General features: G+C 41.2%; 1 protein-coding gene across 4 annotated transcripts; it reads left to right on the forward strand.

Moving 5' to 3' along the window:
* Window positions 1-1,510: 1,510 nt before the first annotated feature.
* Window positions 1,511-20,134, forward strand: per3 (period circadian clock 3). Of its 4 annotated transcripts, none has more exons than XM_085273624.1 (22): window positions 1,511-1,676; window positions 7,535-7,962; window positions 8,381-8,547; window positions 8,654-8,772; window positions 9,066-9,264; window positions 9,436-9,487; window positions 10,223-10,371; window positions 10,547-10,625; window positions 10,713-10,819; window positions 12,409-12,565; window positions 12,739-12,847; window positions 13,152-13,280; window positions 13,407-13,515; window positions 13,610-13,721; window positions 13,830-13,969; window positions 14,089-14,253; window positions 14,440-14,691; window positions 15,011-15,873; window positions 15,981-16,167; window positions 16,418-16,604; window positions 18,235-18,385; window positions 18,469-20,134. In XM_085273624.1, exons 2-22 carry the CDS (start codon window positions 7,676-7,678, stop codon window positions 18,589-18,591), a joined length of 3,843 nt encoding a protein of 1,280 aa, XP_085129750.1. In that variant the 5' UTR covers window positions 1,511-1,676; window positions 7,535-7,675; the 3' UTR covers window positions 18,592-20,134. The 4 variants fall into 4 exon arrangements, with proteins under 4 accessions (XP_085129750.1, XP_085129751.1, XP_085129752.1 ...); XM_085273625.1 differs by having other exon boundaries at window positions 14,092-14,253; XM_085273626.1 differs by having other exon boundaries at window positions 1,512-1,676; window positions 8,387-8,547.
* The last annotated feature ends 135 nt before the right edge of the window (window positions 20,135-20,269 follow it).

The following is a 20,269-nucleotide window of genomic DNA, read 5'->3' on the forward strand; positions in this document are numbered from 1 at the left end:
TTGTATATTATTTTCACTCTGTTTGGTATTTAAAGCTCCTGTTTTAGGTTACAGTTTCAGGATTTTTTTTTTCTTGACTTCTAGCAATCATTAGCTTCCCCCCCCCCCCCCCCCCCTTCATACTTCTTGCTTGTTTCTGATAGAGAAATAAACACTAACACAAATATGTACTCACCTGCACCCTTTTCTCTTTTTGTTAAGCATGCAGATTTAATCAGACTGCAGCCACAACTAAAATTTGTAGGCATGGAAATGCTTTTATGGGCCAGCTTTTTATTAACCATACATGGAATTGTCAACCTCATCTCCCCCCCCCCCCCCCCCCCCCCCCCCCCCCCCCACAGAATTTAAGATCTTATAACTTCCAAGCCTTGCTTCACTTTTTTGGAATTTACGTGGAAATATGTGCAATTCTGCTCTGTGGGCCCTAAATTTATTTTTGCTTGAATAAAACTGATGTTAAATCAAAGTGTCCTCTGATTTTTCTCATCTGTGACGTAACAAACGCCAGCTATTCCTTTTTCCAAAAGGAGCCATGATGGCAAAATCATTTTTATTGGAGTCATTTAAAGATAAATTCCTTCAGTGTGACATACAATGGTGTACAGTCCAGCAGTTTTTACACAAGTACTGTTGAGTTTTTTGTTGTTTTTTTTTTTTTGTTTTGTTTTTTTTTTTCCCCCCCATGTTTCCTTCCTCTTTTTTCCATCTCAGTTCCACTCACTTGAAGGTCTTTAGGATAACCCCATCAGTTCTAACGATTATATATTTTATTATTATTTTATTTTGGTTTTACAGAATTGGGAAATTTTCAGTTCAGGTTTAATTTAAATGCAGATTTAACTGAAAAAGTCAAATTGCAATAAAGATGTGGTAAAAGAATATATAACAGCTGCTCAAGTGTTGTGCTTTCAAGCAAATGTCATTGTGTCATAAAGATAATCAACATGACAACTGAGAATAATTAGATTGCATATTATTGTTGCAAATTTTTTAAATATAATGTAAAATATTATTTACAATTAATGAATAAGGATATACAAGTATGTGGCATTCTTTGCCTTCCTTTTCATTTGCTTAATGACAAAATCTATTAAAATTACTGATAGCTCCCATTTTCTTGTAATTTTTATTTTTTATTTTTTTTACTTAAGAGACTTTACTAAGATGATGTTCAATAACTGACAACAATTTAACCAAACAAAAAGAAGTCAAATGTCCAAACTCCCTGCTACGTGCACTGCAGCAGCTGGACCATGCAACGACTCTGTTCATTCATTTAGCGGTAGGGGCGGGGACGCAGCGGGCTGGTAGTGTCATCGCTCGCACAGTGTGCTTCAGGCTTGTTGTTTCTCGGTTGCGTAACATGGGAATCCACGTGAATCGCCAGCAAGCCACCCAACAGACATGCCGCGGCAGACACGCCTACATCTGGTTTGCTATCCAATCCAATAATAAATGTAAAACCCACCTGCCCAATCATCGCTTAATGGGCGTGGTTATGCTATGCCGGGCTCACGTTGCACAAATGTGTCCACCGCTCTGGGATGGATGACGACGTAGCTACGTGACTGAGATATAACTGAAACAAAATACTTTCTGATGCGGTCCGGTGATCAATTAAGGAGACTCGTAACTTTTTAATCTTGAGCCAAGACACGCGTGGAGCGGGAAAGGTAAATATTCCACCAAAAGACGAAAAATTGGGGGCGTAATTGGTGAGTTAGCTTTCTCGATAAACTAGCTAACCACCTGACGCACGGCTTCAGCTAGAGACAACAGTGGATGTAAACATGTGAAATTGAATCATTGCCTTTTTTGTGTGCTGTGAAGTCGTTGCGAATGTGTATTATTGTGGTTTGGGCTTTTTGCTTCTCCAAGGAGTGAATGCTGACTTGACTGTAAGCAGTGGTGTAAGCAGTGTGTGTTGCTCATGTTAGCTGTATAACGTCTGCCGTAAGTCAGGGGGCTGGAGCTCACGGGTTGCGCTGTGTTGGCTGGCAAGTTGGTAACAAACTAAAGCTTTTGTTGCTCAGATTTGCATACGGTGCATTACTTAAAAAGCAACCTATTATACTTGCTAATACAGTAGCTAACAGGCTATCAGTTTATTGCGTTATTGCGACCTTCGTATCCAGTTACTGTAGGGGGCGCTGTTTTCACCAAGCAACCCGAACTCTCACGGCGGTTAAAAGGTCTTAACACTAAACTACATTAAGTTTTAGCTTTGTCGCTTTGTCCAGATGTGCTTACACAGCAGGCATGATGAGGCATGGGTGCATATGATTATTGAGATTGGCATGATTACATGAGTGGGAGTTAATTGCCCTCACTAAATGCTGTGTTTGTATTTTACTGTCTGAACCTTTCTGATACTTCCATAGACAGTGCAGGTTTTATACACACTGCGGATATTGCCCCTGATAAATACCCAGTATATTACAGCAACCCAGCTAAACCTGGCACACAAAAAACCCAAACAAACTGAAAATAAACTAATGGGAATTAATTGAAAAAGAACTAAATAAAAATAAAATAGAAATTTTAAAAATGTATATGAGAGGTCTTGATAGATAAAGCGCTATGTAATAACTCTGGGTAGGGGACTTCACTGAAACTAGAAGCTGCCCAGTGGCAAGTCAGGTGTGGTGCTATAGCTTCCACCGGAGTGGAGTTGCTGTCACTCCTTCAAAGCATTGTGAGGTGGCCTCTGGACTTACTTGGGTCACTGGGTTCATATGGTGAGGGGGAGTAAGTTGTAGGCTTCTGCTGAACGTTAACAATAAATTTAAAAAAAAAGCCTGTAAAACAGGTAATAATGTTGACTTTCAGTTTTGCTTGTGCAATAGCTTATCTTAGCTTTTTAGGTGACTTCTGGAAGCAGTCTGTGATGGTGTTGAGCTGTGTTGCAGTGTGCATGCAGGTTCAAGTACAGAGCAACAGCCTAGGTCAAGTGTGTTGTTGTGCTGCATAAGTGAGAAAGGACCACAGCATCCTATGTATGCAACAACAATCACGCGTTGTGTTGTGCACGTCAGTACATGTATAATATCTCAATAGCATAATGTTTTATGCATTCTGAATTGAGCAAATCAGTTATGTAATCCTCCTATGAAGACCTGATGAATGATGCAGGGTACTTTCACTCCCTCCTGCTTTTGCTTCTCAGTTTCTGTCCCTCTGTCTTTATTCTCAGTGTCTGGTCACAGTGCCATATGGATGTGGTGGCAGCTGGAGTTTGTTTAATTATACCAATACCATAGAGAAAAAAACTCGCCCAAGATGGCTGGAAGACAAGCGATTTCCTCTGATGACTCTGATGAAAATATTTTTTTAAAAAACCTGCGTTTGCAGGGATTGCAAAAAATGTAAATGCATAATTAGTAACAGCTATTATGTAACCCAGTATCACATTATTATATCTGGCAGAGCCTTACCTGGTCTTGGCAGTATTGATGGATGAGATGTGCATAAATCGCAGATGCTGGGAGAGAGTCAGAAAGCAGTGAGTCAGTTTTATGGCCAGACAGCTGAGTAGTATTAAATAACATGGCAGATTGTGTTTGTTCACATTTGCACAGAACATTTTTTACTTGTTTATGTTTGGCAATAACATGCTCGTACTTTCAAAAGAAGACAAGTGTTTGCTTCCAATTTTAAAGCCTTTGGCACATCACCCATGCCCCAAGTTTAAAGTGGACATGTGAATATATTTCTAGCTCTATATTTTTTATTCTAGGACTGTAGGCTTGTAGTAGCTTTCTAAAATTTGTAATTCACCATAATCCTCAGGCCCTCAGTTTATTCTCCTTGACTCATGCTGTTTTACCTCTCATTGGAGGAAACCCTCCCTTTAAAGCAACTTGCTTATGATTGGATGATCCTACAAGCAGAGGAATTGAATGTGAGGTGGATGGGGATTCCAACTGGGGATGATTCTCTGCATATGCTGTTAATATCTTTGGAAATACATTTTGCCACTTATTTGAGAAAAAGTTCACTGGCAAGATTCCCAACTTTCATGATTGCCAACCGTGATTTTTTTCCATGCTGAAGATTATCTGCTTCCAGGTCGCATTGGCCTTTAAGGTGTCATGCATGATCTGTCTGTAGGGGTATGAGCAGTTGCTTATTAGGTAGGTTGACTTAATGATGACCTACAGAAGTGTTAAAGTTTTTCCAAAAAGTCACACTTTAACAAGAAGTGCTGTTGAAAAATGTAAGAGAAAAGATCTGTCACTGCACAACACTTTATTAAAAAATATGTTTTCACTGGCTAAATCTGAAATGAAATACTAACACAAGGACGTGTTTGTGGGCGTAATGCAAGAACAGGATCCTCAGTGTCATTGGTGGTCAGAGACCAAGCCAGCTGAGATCTGCAACAATAACGCCTTAGTTTCGCTGTTTAAACATGAATGTTTTCAATTTGTAAGGTGTAAAATACAGTTTTAGAGTTGGCTCCTCATAAATGAGATTAAGTTTACTACAGTTTACTTAAACTAAGCTACAAACTGAAACTAGATGTGGGAAAAAAAACATGTACCAAAAAGAAAATAACAACAAGACTTTTGAAAATAAAAAACTAAGTGAACTTGGAATATATATATATATGGCGTTTATTTTAGTTTGGTAAAAATGCTATCACGTCTTGCCTGATGAGACATCGATGGATGTGTTTATTGAGAGTCTACACGACTGAGAGTAGACCAAAAATATTTATCACGATATACATTTGAAAATTTGCGATAACGATATAACTGACGATATAATTGACACTAGACAAAATGCTTTAAAACTCCTCAACTTTATTAGTGCAAAAAAAAAAAAAAAACCATTAATGTATTTTCACTTAAACAAGCAGCTTTTTTAAGTGCATTAAGGTTATATAAAAAATTAACACTGCAAATGCAAATTTCTTGCTGACAGTTTAACCAAAAGGCATTTCCAGTGGAAATTGGCTGACATATCCTGAGCATAACCATATCCACAAAACTTAAAAAGAGGTTATACACACACACAGTACGGTAATATTATCTTGAAGCACAGTACGTATCACTCCGCGAGGCGCCTGCCTACGATAGCCGTAATGCTCCGACAATCCATCAAGCGGTGCGGGTTCGTAGCTTAGCAAAGTCGTACTGAAACATTTGACAGATATTCGAGCACCATGTACCACATAAAATCAATTAGAGGTCAGTAAACACAACCAGAATTCATACATAAGGCACACGGGATTATAAGGGGCACTGTCGATTTTCAGAAAAATAAAGGATTGATTTTAAGTGTGCCGTGTTTTCCAAAAAACACGGTAATAACGATGGCCCGCTAGCATGCGCTACCAAAAATAGTGCTTTGTTGTGTATCTGACGGATGAAAGTAGGGCTGCTCAATTAATCGAATTTAAATCACGATTACGATCTGGGCTTTCAACGATCATTAAAAATGACTGAGCCGATTATTAGCCCCTCCCTCGTTTATCCGCGACACCTTAAAGGCCGGTCCGTGAAAATATTGTCGGGCATAAACCGGTCCGTGGCGCAAAAAAGGGTGGAGACCGCTGATTAAGAGGACCCGAGGGAAGCCCGGAAAGCTAAGCAGAAGTTATTTGGAGAGTGACTGCCGTTGGTTGAAAAGAGAGTTTAAAAAAAAAAAACTTCAGTGGTGTTGCACACCATTTTATATTATTATTTTAAAGTCATTGTTAACCCTTTAAAGCCGGTCAGAGCAGCACGCTCCGTTTTGCGTAACTATTTTTAAATCCCTGTAGAACCTGAACCGTGTAAGCTAGCGCAATAATTTGTTTTGCATATGAAACCGGAGGAGTTGTACTTACATCTGATGCCATCAGCTTGTCCTCGGTCACGGTTTCGTTCCACATATAGCTTTGCAAAAATTGCATAAAAAGCGCTTGGAGGAACAAAAACATAATATTCCAGAAACACGCTTTGCCGTTCCTATCAGCTGTTCGTAACACTTCCCACAGTAAAATGATGCACCTGCTGTTTTCTTTGCAAATTTGCATCATAGGATTGTTTTTTGTTTTTCCTGCAGTATATAAAAATTGCTGTATCTCCAAAATAAAACTATGAAGACACTCAAAATAAATTTCCTGTGGTGGGAAACTATTTTTTGCAACTTTATTGTATTTAAAGTTTTGAGGGATAAACCTCTTAAATTTCTCCAAGTAGAAATATATGTAAACAAAACAAAAGCGATTTTCAATTTTTTTTGTAGTTTATTGCACTTTTTTGCAATTTATGTAATTACTATGCACTTAATGCATACATATTATTAAAATATGGGCTATAACAGTTGTATTGATGTATAGCAACTTGAAATGCTCCCACAAATGGCACTACAGCATGTAAAAAAAATAATATAAGCTCTGGTGGACTTGGTTCTATAGTAGGTCTTAAAGGGTTAAATAAATATCGTCAAATAATCGTGATCTCAATTTCAGTGAAAATAATTGTGATTATCATTTTTGCCATAATCGAGCAGCCCTAGATGAAAGCCAAACCAGTTCCACACCATTGAAGTTCCAGCATTTTTACAAACCAATTCTGGTTCATCTGTTTCAGTTAACGATCCACTTTCGCTCTTCTCATTCTGCGTCACCGCCATGTGCATATGTAAACGAAGGCACTGCGCATGCGCGTTTTACCCATATTCTATCACGATATTTCATTTTCTTATCGTTGCTCAACATTACACTGGTATTACCGTGAACGGTATGATATAGCCCAGTCCTAACTGAGAGACAGCTGCTTTCATAGAGTTCAGTGTTTCTGTTGTACTACCTGTTAGGGCTGTTCGATATAACGATATATATCGGATGACAATATAAAAGCGTCTATCATTTCATTTTACGCTATTGTTTGTTTCGTGGTGTCGCAAAATAAACTGTTTACGGCAATATTTTTTCATCGTTTTGATGGTCACTGTAGTGGGTATATTAATTTTGTAAAGTTCTCTCTTTCTCTTATATTTTATATAACCACACTACGGACGGACAAGAGCCTGTTTTTATGCGTTGTGGTTAGCAACAATGACGGTAACAGCATCGCGTGTCCGCTTGTTTATGTTCCACATAAACCTTTCACAATAAAGCTCAAGATCCTGTTGAGACTTTTCAAAATAAACTGAATCACGTGAAAGAGCAGATTATTTACTGATGAGAAGTAAAAAAAGAGTATAGTTTCATGCATCGCTTAAAACACTCGACTCCAGCTACATGATGCGCAGCTGGAAACACTTCCCGCAAGATGAGCCGCCCGAGATTCACAGAATTTACAGAAAATGTTACATTTTTGTGATTTATATATCGTTATCGGGACGATAGAATTCTTATATCGGGATATGAGATTTTGGTCATATCGCAGAGCCCTACTACCTGTACTGATTTTCCTAAATCTTGCCTCTGGCATAACATAAAACTTGATTAGTCCCACACGTGGGAAATTTGTTCCATATACCTTCTATGCAATAATAACTAAACTCAGGCTTTTTGTTTATTTTCTTCTGTTTGCAGTGGAAAAAACAGACCACTTCATCCAACATTCAGCACTGACTGAATGAAAGTCAGTTCATTGTTACCACATGGAACCCATTCCCTTTGGTTGAACATATGAAGACCCTTACCGACTATTGTAACTGGAAAGAAAAATAATTGATGTGTGACCAAAGTGTGGTGATGCCAGGAGGTGACAGCGGACTACATGGCGAGGAGCCTGCATTGCTGTCAGCCACAGCGAACGGTGGAGAGGTGGAGCAGGAGTTGTCCGGGAAGCAGAACGGCAGGGAAATGTCCAAGCACCTCGGGGGTGAAGAAAGTGGAGTTTCAGGTGGAGAGGTGGGACAGGAAGATGAAGAAATGGCGAGTGGTTCACACGACCTGTGTTCATCAACCAATCACAGCCCTGGAAGTGCTTCGGGATCCACCTCAGTTTCAGCTAAGAGGTATTTAACTCCATGTGCTCTCACCATTTAGCCTTTTTTGGGGACTTTCTATGGTGCCTTTCTGACCCTAATTTCTGCAAAGATCCACAACACCACGTGAGAGCTTTTTATCTATTACTATTGCTACACTGTTAGCATGTGGCTCTGACAAATGGAGTACAACACACTGTGACAACAGCCAGGGTTTTAACTTTCTTGCAGCATTGCAAGAATTTTGGCATAGAAGAAAACAAGCCAGAGTTTCCCAAAATAAACTGGGAAGATGCTTTTTACCAGCTGATCCTGAAGTTCTGCGTCTGTGCTATGATCTATTCATGGTATAATGGTGACAAAAATGCTAACTATGTCAGACAGAGTGAATCTTAACTACTTAAGTAACTGTGAGAAATACTTATCTTTTTATGCTGTTTCTGTGCATATGTAGCAGCGAGCATGCAGAGGCTGGCAAAGGGCAGGACCACAGAGAGGTGATGAATGCAGTGGCTGAGATGAAAAAGAGGCTTCCATCAGACAAACGCAGCCGCAGCAAAGCCAGCACTGTGGAGGCCTTACATTACGCGCTCAACTGTGTCAAACAAGTGCAAGGTAACCTGACTAAATACAGAAGAGTCCATGTAGAATCTTAAGAAAACACTATTTATTTTTCTCCAAATACTGATACTGTTTTTGTGCCTTGGTTTGTCACCTGTAGCTAATAGTGAATACTATAAACTGCTCATGCAAAATGGGCAGGACGAGCAGAGAAATGCCACTGTTTGCACCCTGGAAGAGCTGGAGAGAGTCACCTCAGAACACACCCTTAAAAATACGGTATGCACATCAAACTTAGATGCACAGGTCACAGGTTCTGATGTTATTGTCCCTTTTTTAATGCATCACTGAAGATGTCATAGGACCCACTAAGCATTTGTTTAGAGCTGTTCTGAAATCCTGTTTTGAGGCAGTCTTAAAGATGCAAATACACATGCATATGTACATTTATTTTGCCTCACTCCTGAGCGGGTGTGTGAGTGTATGTGTGTTTATTGCTTTTGTGTGTGTCTGTGACTTTGCTTGCTTGTGCATGTTCTTCTGGGTGCGTACATCTCTTTACCTGTTTGTAGGATTCCTTCGTGGTGGTTTTCTCCCTGGCCAGCGGCCGCGTCCTCTACGCGTCTGAGCAGGCTCCCAGCATCCTGTGCTGCAAGAGGAAGTTTCTGGAGTCCGCCAAATTTGTGGAGCTGCTCTTCCACCAAGATGTCAACGTCTTCTATTCACACACTGCGCAACCCCATTTGCCACCTTGGAGCAACTCGCACACAGGTGCTGTATTTTATTTATTTATTTAGATTAAATAAATAAAATACGGCACAGGGACGGCACAGTTTTGTTTTTTAAGTTAGTTTGCACATGCTAGTGTCTCAGTGGGTATCTAACAGAAATAATGAAAGAGAATATGGCTAACTGACTTCTCTCGCTTCTTTTTCTCTGTAGCCGGCGTTTTGTTTGATTGTGCCCAGGTCAAGTCCTTCTTCTGCCGAATCAGGTCAGTACTTTTTTTTTTCTACATATCCCTTAATTCCTTAAACAATAATTTTTTTTTTTTAAATGCACATTTAATAAAATATATGAGCTAAATTCCATTAAACCCTACATCTGATGTTGCCCTTGTGTATCCAGACTATAAACTGCAGTAATTTCAGGGTTTTTAAATTATGATTGTTGTTTTTTTATTATTAGAATTGTGTAACGTCTACAAGCTTGTGCAACTGTTACAAAATTTCCTGCAGGGTGTAATGAAGTTTCGTTCTGATTGTCAACTCTTCCTCTATAAGGAATTCCATCAATACATGCTTTTTAATGAATGTGTCTGTAGAAACTGTGCTCGGTCCATGGTGTAGTGGTTAACACATTCATTTTATGTGCAAAAGATTCCCAGTCTGAGACCAGGAGGAGACACACGCCTGGATAAATATGAGGGTTGTGTTAGGAGGGGCTTCTGGTGTAAAATGTGTGCCAAATCAAACATGATTATCCATCAGCTCTTGTGACTGAAAGTACCTCCATAGCCATAGAAAATATTCATTTCACACATTCTTACAAGAATTAAATTAGCTGTCATCAACTTGTACCAATAGATATCACTGAAATTTGAAGTAATTGTTTTCATTTTTCATTAGATCTTTATTTTAGGGTTTGAAACTGGTGCAGGTAACGTTTCCTGTTTTCATCTTTGATCACAATAAATTCGGATATGATTTTTGTGTCTTGTGTGTTTTAGGGGTGGGAAGGATCGTGAGGGTGAGATGCGTTACAACCCATTTCGGATAACACCCTACCAGCTGAAGGTGCAGGGATCTGGGGGCAGTGGGGAGGAGGAGGAGCCGTGCTGCCTGGCACTGGCTGAACGCATCATCTCTGGATATGAAGGTATGATACCGTGTTTGTCTTTTAACATGCAGCTTTGATGCTCTGATAGGTCAATGCAATTTTATCTATAATAACCCCAAACACTTTCTGAGAAACTCTTCTGGTATTTCTGATGAACTTATAACCACTGTTTATTCATGTTTTGCACTGGTGTTTATATGATTTGTGTATGCAGCACCTCGGATTCCCATGGACAAGCGCATCTTTACCACAACACACTCCCCTGGTTGTGTGTTTCTGGAAGTTGATGACAGGTCAATACACACAAATTTCCAGTCCCAAGCTTTGAAAATTAATGGCAGTGTATGAAAAGAGCTGATTTTTATGCTGACTGTTCACAGGGCCGTGCCTTTGCTTGGATACCTTCCTCAGGATCTGATAGGCACGTCGTTGCTGACTTGCATTCACCCAGAGGACCGCCCCCTCATGCTAGCCATGCACCGGAAAGGTGAGTTTGTGGGGAGGATGAGTGCAAAAGTTTAGTCTGCTGATAAGAAAACTCTGCATTTCAATGAGCTGACTCAAATTGTATATTTAAATAGATAGATATTCTCTTTTTCATTATACTGTACAAAATGCCAGACAAATAATAAAATAGCTAGTAGTAGTAGTAGTAGTAGTAGTAGTAAATTAATCAACCAAAGCAAGGTGTTTATCCTAAGCATTTACACACGCTTTGAAATTATACGATTTTACCTTTCATCACACAATAAAAATTAATTAATTAATTAGACAAAGATCAACCTGAGGTGATCAACAGCAAGTTAAATAATACACTATGTCATAATTAACAAAAATTAGGGAAAAATGCAAAAGCAGTGTTTGAAAAACTAAGTGCTCTTACTTCTTCCATAGTACTGTAGTTGAGAGAATAAGTAGAAACCAGGGTGCTGCTCTTGACGCAAATGTGAGCACCTCTATGAAAGCAGACATTTGGGCAGTTTGGTGGTCTGGAGTGTTAACATATCTGTTAACATGATGCAGAGGAGAAATGACATCAGCAGTGATCTTAAAGAAGGATTATTAGCCTTTTTCCAAGCAATTGGAATTCCATCATTCTGCAGTGTGAAATACTATTCACATTCAAGTGGAAAACATTCCAAACATTTGCCAGTCTTTCCAGGAGTGAACTTCCCAGACTCCACAGGCCTCAGTTAGCATTTTAAATGTTAAAGTTCATGACAGGACAATTAGAAAAAGACTGAACAAGTATGGCTTGTTTAGTTGGGTTGCCAGGAGAATGCTTCTTCCCTCTAAAAAGAACAACGTAGCACAGTTTAGGTTTGAAGAATAGAACAAACCACAGGACTCCGTGGGACAAATGAGACCAAAAATTGAGGTGTTTGGCCATAATGCACAACGCCATGTTTGGATGGCATCAACAGAGCATATCAGCACAAACGCCTCATACAAACTGTAAAGCACGGTAATGGGGCCGGGTGGGGGTGATCACTTAAGCTTGTGTTGCAGCCACAGGACCTGGACACTTCGGTATGCAGAGGAGTTAATGGACTGCAATGTATTCTACAGTCATTTGTGAGGGCACGTGTAAGCAGAATAACTACAACAGCCTGTCTGAAAAAGAAAAGAATCAGTGTGTTGCAATTGTCCAGACCTCAACCTGACTGAAATGCTTTCCCTTGGTTAAGAGTTATACATAAACAAATACCACAAACCTCAATGAAGTGAAGCAACACTGGAAAGAGGAGTGGGTCAGAATTCCTCCACAATGATTTGAGAGACCGATAAAGTTTCTGACATCATACAGAAAATTATTACTTCAAGTTATTGCTGCTAAAGGTGGCTCTAAAAGCTATTGAATCATGGGATATATTTAGTTTTTAACACACCACTTCAGTGTTTTGGCTTATTTTAGTACTAAATAAATAGTGAAACAGTTTAAATATCATAATATTTTTATTATTATGTCCTAATACAAATCTTTAGAATTGACAGTAATTTCTTTTTACCGTGACTGTATTTTTGTCATACATTTTATTTATTTATTTATTTATTTATTCTTCATGCCTTGCTTAGTCTTGAAGCATGCGGGGCAGCCTCCATTTGAACATTCTCCCGTGCGTCTGCACTGTCAGAATGGAGACTACATCACCTTGGATACCAGCTGGTCCAGCTTCATCAACCCATGGAGCCGGAAGGTGGCCTTCATCATCGGGCGCCACAAAGTCAGGACGTAAGTTCCATAAGCATAAAATCTAAACCCCAAGACGACAAAAATGTGTGCTGAGGTGTAGAGTTTGGTGTCTGTTGTGTAATCCCCCTGGGTTTCTGTGAAAATGGTGTGCGATTACATGAATGACGCAGTAACAAAGATAACATCACTCTGTTTACTGCCTTTGCCTACAGGAGTCCTCTGAATGAGGATGTGTTTGCTGCTAAAGCAAAGGAGTTTGTTCCAGTAACTCACGAGGAAATAAAAGATCTTCAGGCAAAGATCTATAAGCTTTTCCTACAGGTGAATATGTCGTTGCTGAATAAATGAATTCCAGAAAGCACTCACTTTAAATCCTTTGTTGCTGTAATGCAACAAAGGTGCTGGTATCATGCTGGTATCAGCGTAATAACATATAAAAGCTGATCATGTTTCAGTCCTGTCAGAAAAAGGGAAAAAATAAAAAAATGATTCATACTAAATGGGTTGGAGTTGTAGTATGTGTGGTTTTTGCTTTTTGGTTGCTGTACACAGGCTGAAAAAAGAAGCATTAATATCTGTTAAACAGCAGCATTAATCTGTTCTTCCTTGTGTCTCTTCTTTACAGCCCGTTCACAACAATGGCTCCAGTGGTTACGGTAGTTTAGGCAGCAACGGCTCTCACGAGCACTACATCAGCATTGCATCTTCAAGTGACAGCAATGGCAACGTATGGGAGGACTCACACCGGGAACCGGTAAGACATCACAGTGAGGTCATCATCCAGGAATTCACATGTCACCCAGTTGCCTAACTATCTATTGCCATGGTTACTCATGCACTTTTTTGGGGGGTGCTGTGTTCGTCTGTTTGTGTGTTCCAGATGACTTTACAGCAGATCTGTGCTGATGTAAACAGAGTGAAGAGTTGGGGCCAGCAGGCTTATCTGGATTCCAACCACAAAATTGCTTTCCTTGGAAAACGTGTCACAGGTATCGCAGTTTCACATCCACTGAGTACAAAACAGTTAAAATGTGTTTTTTAAAATTGGCAGATATTTTAAATGTTGGCTGTTTATTTTGCCAGCTCCTCTACCCTCTTCAGCCTCCAATGCTGAGGTCAGAGAGCACAAAGTGAGCAGGAAGCAAACACACATTCCCTCCTATCAGCAAATCAACTGTGTGGATAACATCATCAGGTGTGTGGCGATAAACATGACTTTTTTTTTCTGCAGCACTCAGTCCTTGTCATAATATTGACTCCTGCTTTCCCTGTTGGTTTGCGCACATTTCTTGTGTGTAACCAGATATTTAGAGAGCTGTACAGGTCCAGCCCTCAAGCGGAAGAGTGAATCTCATTCCTTGGTAACCTCTTCTTCCTCATCCTCTACCTCAGAAGATGACAAGCCTGCAGGAGCCACTGACACAGCTCAGGAGATTTCAAATGGTATAAACCCACACACAGCACATGGCTTAGCATTCTGTTACTTTTAGGGTGAAAGGCTGCAATGTTTCTGTCATATAAACTCGTTTTGCTCCTGGCATTTGTTTTTTCTCACTTTTCAGCAGTCGTGGTGGAGACTGAGGTGTCAGTGAGCCCTCCAACTCCAGCTGTAGTCGGGGCACCTCTTACAGACATCACCATGTCTACTAAAGCCATGAGTGTTGTCTCGGTCACCAGCCAGTGTTCATACAGCAGTACCATAGTGCACGTGCCACAGCCTGAGTCAGGTATATAAACATAGTCTTATATCATGAGTGAGACCTGCTCAGATGCTTCTTTTTTTTTCTCTCTTAATGGTAAAATTTCAAAATTCTCTCAGGAGTTTTGCACACAGAGAAACATTTAGTGCTTTCTTTTGACACTGCCCCCCCCCCCCCCCCCCCCCCCCCCCCCCCCCCATGTTTTTCTGTTAGAAGCCACAGCACTGGAGGATGCCCCGATGGGCAGTGAGCCTGCTGATCCTGCCCCAACCCCTGTCCGTCCAGCTCCAAGCCCTGCCGCAGAGGAAAGAAGGTTTGTTGGTCTCACCAAGGAGGTGCTGTCAGCTCACACCCAGAAGGAGGAGCAAGAATATGTAGATCGATTCCGCCATCGCATCCTTCAGAGCCCTTACAGCTCATATCTGCAGCTGGACAACAGCTCTTTTGCTCACTCCCACCACCCAGGTTTGTTGAATATTTCTTTAGCAACGCAGCTGATGTTTTGAAATCTGACAAAGTGTTGGTGCAAATGTGTCTGTGAAGGTTCTCAGTCATCCAGGTCATCGTAGTCAAAGGAGCTTGCAAAGAAAAGCGTCTGGACTTCTTTAAGTTACTTGAAGACGTTTCACCTCTCATCCGAGAAGCTTCTTCAGTTCTAAGGTCAAATGGTGGACTAGTAACTTAAAGAAGTCCAGACGCTTTTCTTTGCAAGCTCCTTTGACTGTTGGTGCAAATTTTTGTGCAACTTTAATTAGATTCTATGATCTCTATACATTCACTGCAGGAGACTACCTGCGTCCACTGAGTGCCGGAGGTTGGAATCGTTCTCGAAAAGGGAAGCCAAGACACAAGCGTCCCAAACCCCAGGGTTCGTCAGACAGCTATGCCTCCCCTCCTGAACTCGCTCGCCGTGTCCCTGACTCCTCATGGCCCTCCTCAGAGTCCTCCCAGCCCCAGGTGGGAGCACCCTACAGCCAAACATCTCCAGTCCAGGTGCCATTCTTTCCTGTAATGGGGAAGCCCGGCCCGGAGCAATCACCCAGGACACAACAGCTGCCTGGAGCAGCTCCTACGGGGCTCCATCCTCCTGACCAGCTCAGCTACAACTTCAACATAATGCAACCTACTCAGAGCCTGCCAGGCATGCAGCAAATCCAAATGGAGACCATTCAGAATGTTCAGAATACCCAAAACTTTCACAACCTGCAACCCATAGCTCCAACACAGACCTTCAACCCTTCTTTCATGGCTCCAGTCATGGCTGTCATCCTGCCCAACTACCCCACTTTTACCCCAGGTTACCCATCCATTTATCCACAGTCAGCTCAGTTTATACTTCCCCAAATACCCATCACTATGACAGGGTATGCCCCTGTCAGTGCACCTTTCCCTCAGCCTCAGTTCCAGGCCCAGCCTGGTCCCCATTCTCAAACATCCCCAGGCCTTTTACTTTGCTCACCCAGAGCAAGTTCATCTGTCGGCGAAGAAGAGGAAGCGGCTGGGCCTACAGCTTTGTTCTCTAGTTCTCGCTCAAGTTCTCCACTGCAGCTCAATCTGCTGCAGGAAGAACTGCCCAAACCGAGTGAAGGGCAGAGCAGCACTGGGCACAACCACGCCGAGAGCCTCCATGAACAACATGCCAATGAGGTGAGTCAATCTACCACCTTTTATAACAGGTATGGGTTGAGTATAGGTCTGATAGTTTTCTCACTCTAAATTGCCGACTGATTTCTGACCATCTTTTTTATGATTAGCGTGATGTCGCAGGAGAGTCTGGCAACCATGATGCCCAGTCAACATCCAGCGAGCTCCTTGACTTACTGCTTCAGGAGGACGCCAGGTCAGGGACTGGCTCCAATGCCTCAGGGTCTGGATCAGGGGAGTCTGGAGGCTCACTGGGGTCTGGATCTGGCTCCAATGGAACCTCTACTTCACACACTGGTAAGAAAGGCAATATGCATGCATGCAATTCATGCAAAAACTGCCTTTTTTGCACCATATTTGTAAAGCATAAGTCTAGTTGTTATAGTTTTGACTTTCAGTTTCCAATGTCCGTGTACACCAAGCTTCTAAATGTTGCTGCATGATGCAAACAAGTAAAAGAATGCCATGCAAATGCAAAACAGAGGAACAGCATTTTCAGTTAAGAGTAGGATGGAAGGATGTGAATGAATTTTTCCCTGGGTTACAGGCAGCAGCAACAGCAGTAAATACTTTGCCAGCAACGATTCATCGGACACGTCACGCAAAGCTCGTAAGAGTCTGGAGACCCTGGCAGAGCACAAACACACCTTCGAGAATCAGTCGGAAAACTCCCTGTGGAGCATGATCCAGCACACGCCCGAGCGTGTCATGATGACATACCAGATCCACACCAGGTACACCAATACACTTAATTAATAATGGATAAAAGGGAAACGCATTCTTGAGAAAAGCTATTTTGGCATTACAGATTTGTGTGTGGAATTACTTTTGTGTCTTTCTTGTCATTTTCAGAGCGAACTCTGAACACCGCGCTCAGTTTTTTTGTTTTTGTTTTTGTTTTTTAAATGCAAGATGACTTTCTGATGAAAATGTAAATCCAGTTAAAGATTAACAGAAACGTGTATTTGTTTAACCCATCACCCATCTCGTTTATAAACTGTAGATATTTCCAAGCTGTCCCTCCAATCGAGTCTGGCCAACAGAGAGAGAGTACATCTTTCAGCGTGGGTCCCGCCTACTTTTCAAACAAGTTTCTAAGCTTTAGGATTCACAAATCACATTTTAGAGCCACATTTGAAGTCAGTGTAATCCATTTGCGATCGAGCTCTCAAGTTTGATTTACAATTGCAAATGCGTTCTGTTTTATAGTAACAGAGGCACAAAAGTAACTAATGCAAGCATGAACAGAAATAATGTCAGCCTGTTCAGTGTATATCAGCATTGCTTCCCCCCCCCCGTGACACTTTCACAGTGGCCTTTGAAACCTGGTGCTTTGTACTAAAAATCATTTATCTTCAATATAAAGTGAGGATTATACTCACTAGTTGACTGAGTAAGCGCAGTAAGGTTAAAGGTGAGGCTTTTATGAGGCTCATAAAGTCAAAACATGTGCAAGTGTTGTTTCTTTTGTTCTTTTTAGCAGTCCTTTTCATGATTCTCAAACACTGTCATCTTATCTAAATGTCTCACCTTGTTTAATGTGGCATGGTATTTAGTCTTTTTGTCTGATGGCTTCGCTTATTCAAAGCCAAATGGTACAGCAAAAGGGCTACCTGCTGATTTGATTATGTAATGATGTCAGTGCGCCCCAGGGTGGCTGTGGCTACAATGTAGCTTGCCATCACCAGTGTGTGAATGTGTGTGTGAATGGGTGGATGACTGGATATGTAAAGCGCTTTGGGGTCCTTAGGGACTAGTAAAGCGCTATATAAATACAGGCCATTTACCATTTACCATAATCGGGGAGTACAATAAACACCAAAGCCGTCTTCACAGTACTGTGCTTATTTATATTTATACCAGTTAGATGGACTTCTTATGCCTTATACATGTTTTCTTTTTTATTTAACTTTTTTACAAAAGCACAAACAAGAAGACAAGCAATGGGTGAAAAGATATAAACCAAAAGCATACCACAGAGCAGCATGAATCAGCCTCAGAGACTATGAACCGCCTTTTCTACACTGAATCCCTTCAGTTTAGCAGGAAGTGGTATCTCTTTAATCCACCTTTAAAAGCAGAAAGATCATGTTGGTTTCCATTCTGATAAACTTAGGTCACTTCTTTGCATTCCCTCAAAGCCCATTTTGATTGGACAGGAGCGGCCAAGTTATGTCCAGGTTACATTTCAGGTGTGTCGACGTGCCATACTGTTTAGAAACCCAAACAAATATGCCCCTCACAGGTGTGAGAATCACCCCTGTGCAATACCACTTTTGTCACACATGGGGGAGACAGTTCATCTTCATGCCCTTTACCTTTTCTTCATCATCCTTTATCATCTCATGCTTTCTCTCCCCGCAGGGACCAGAACAAGGTTTTGGCGGAGGACAGGGAGAAGCTTCGAGTGCTTCAGCCCCTCCAGCCCTGGTTCAGCCAAGAGCAGAGAGTGGAGCTGGCTGAAGTCCATCCATGGATCAAACAGCATGCCATCCCACAGGAAATAGACACACAGGTATCGCCACGAATCACTCACTGTGAACATTTTTGTTTTCGTTTCCTGTGACCATGTGTTTAATGCGTTGCTGTCTCTCTCAGGGTTGTGTGAGCTGCAGCTCAGGTGCAGGCATGTCCCACCCCACTCACCCAGCTGCACCTGACAGTTCCTCACTTCTGGAGAGCCCTCAGCACGACCCGATCGGACTCGTGGTTGACACTTGAGAACTCTGACCAGAAATCACCCGTCATCAGGTTTACAGTGTGCCAGCCCTGTCAGGAACCTCAACAACTCTCACCATGCATCTCTTTTGACCAGTCTGAAGGAGTAGATCCCTGTGCTTTAGTGTAAAATCTAATATGTTTAATAAAGGTCGCAGAGGCTGGACCAGGCCCTAAGGAACAGAGGAGGCGAGAGATGGGCATTTTCTTTCACTCTGCTTAATGTGGCTGTTCTTATTGGACCATGAATATTACATTTTTCCTTTTATGTGTTAATAGAGCCCCTAATGAGGGGGGTTTAGGCTGTATTTAAGACTGTTCAGATCTATGAACCATATATGGAAAGTGCCCTGGGATAAACATGAGCACTGTGTGTACACCTGGTCTGTAGAACAGGAGTGACTGGCTGGGAAGATGAAGACGGTGCTGGCCCAGAGTATCAGAACATACGTCAAACTCTTCTCCAGTAACACTGAGTCCAGGATGTACAGTATGTGTACTACATCAGCTCCTTCGGTGACATAATTAAGACATTGTGATTTTTTTTTTTTTTTTTTTTTTTTTTTTAATTAATTCACCCCCCACCGAGGGACACTAAGATAAAAACACATTTGCTGCTTTTCTGTTTTAGGACACCTAGATTTGAATATGGTGTTGTTACTGGAATTTACACTCTTGTTCCGTAGGCTTGTTTCCTTCAAAGCGTTCTCATCCCAGGGTATCATATACTGTCGTTCTGGCAATGCGGACATAAACACAAGGTGTTCTTTGTGTAACTTGTACAGAGTAATAATATCTGCTTTAGAAGGCTGTGGTTTGTGTCCTATTTGAAAGCTTTGGAAACCAAAAGGTTCTTGGTGAAGTTTAGGTAAAGATTGTGCTTTTGGGTTCTCAGCGTTAGCCCTACATTGCCATCAAGCATGTATGATGTCCTGGGAATAAGAATGGGCCGTTTTCCGCATTTTGATCATTTCAAATTGAACTTGGTGCTAGAAGACACATCTAGCCCGTTACTCAAAACTTCCTGTAGCAAGTCCTTTCTCCACCGACCTATCCTGCCCGGTCATCGCCCTGTAATACCTGTAGCTTACCTCTTAATTGTAAACAAACACAGTGTGGCCCCAAATTTCCGCTCATCTTGTGTTTACTAAGTAAATGAATTTCCTTCTATACCCTGCAGCTGTCTGCCTGATTGGATGCATGTTTGTATGAAAGGGAGACCGGGAAGAACTAACTAGCCTCTTGTAGTTCTGTGAATGTTTCGTTTCTTCTTCCTGTACTGAATTTAAATCACAGGTGAGCTTGTGGATGTGTAAAAGTGTGCGTGCTGGCCGACTGCGAGCTGCTTCTTTCGATACACTTGTCCAACAGTGCAAGACAGAACGTGGTTTTCTACCGTTTTTAGATTGAAAGTATATAACAGTATCATGTATTTTATAGGAAATGTACACAAAATGAACTTCACAAAGTGTATAAAAAGCCATTTGTCTTGAATTCAGGGACTGTTTGTGACACAAAGGAATGAATAAATGAGATAAAACCTAAATTGCAGTTTGACATGAGTGTCAGTCAAATTTTTACGTAACATTAAACTCATGCTCCTGGATTTTATTTTATTTTTTGACTAAAGAAGACCTTCCTCCTAAATTTCATGTTTGAATTTTTAAAGTTGAATTTGATA

The sequence above is a fragment of the Mchenga conophoros genome, linkage group LG5 (assembly GCF_057382185.1).
Source record: "Mchenga conophoros isolate Kocher_MC1m ecotype Shallow Benthic linkage group LG5, M_conophoros_male_GT1.1, whole genome shotgun sequence".
In the NCBI taxonomy this organism is placed as follows: domain Eukaryota; kingdom Metazoa; phylum Chordata; class Actinopteri; order Cichliformes; family Cichlidae; genus Mchenga; species Mchenga conophoros.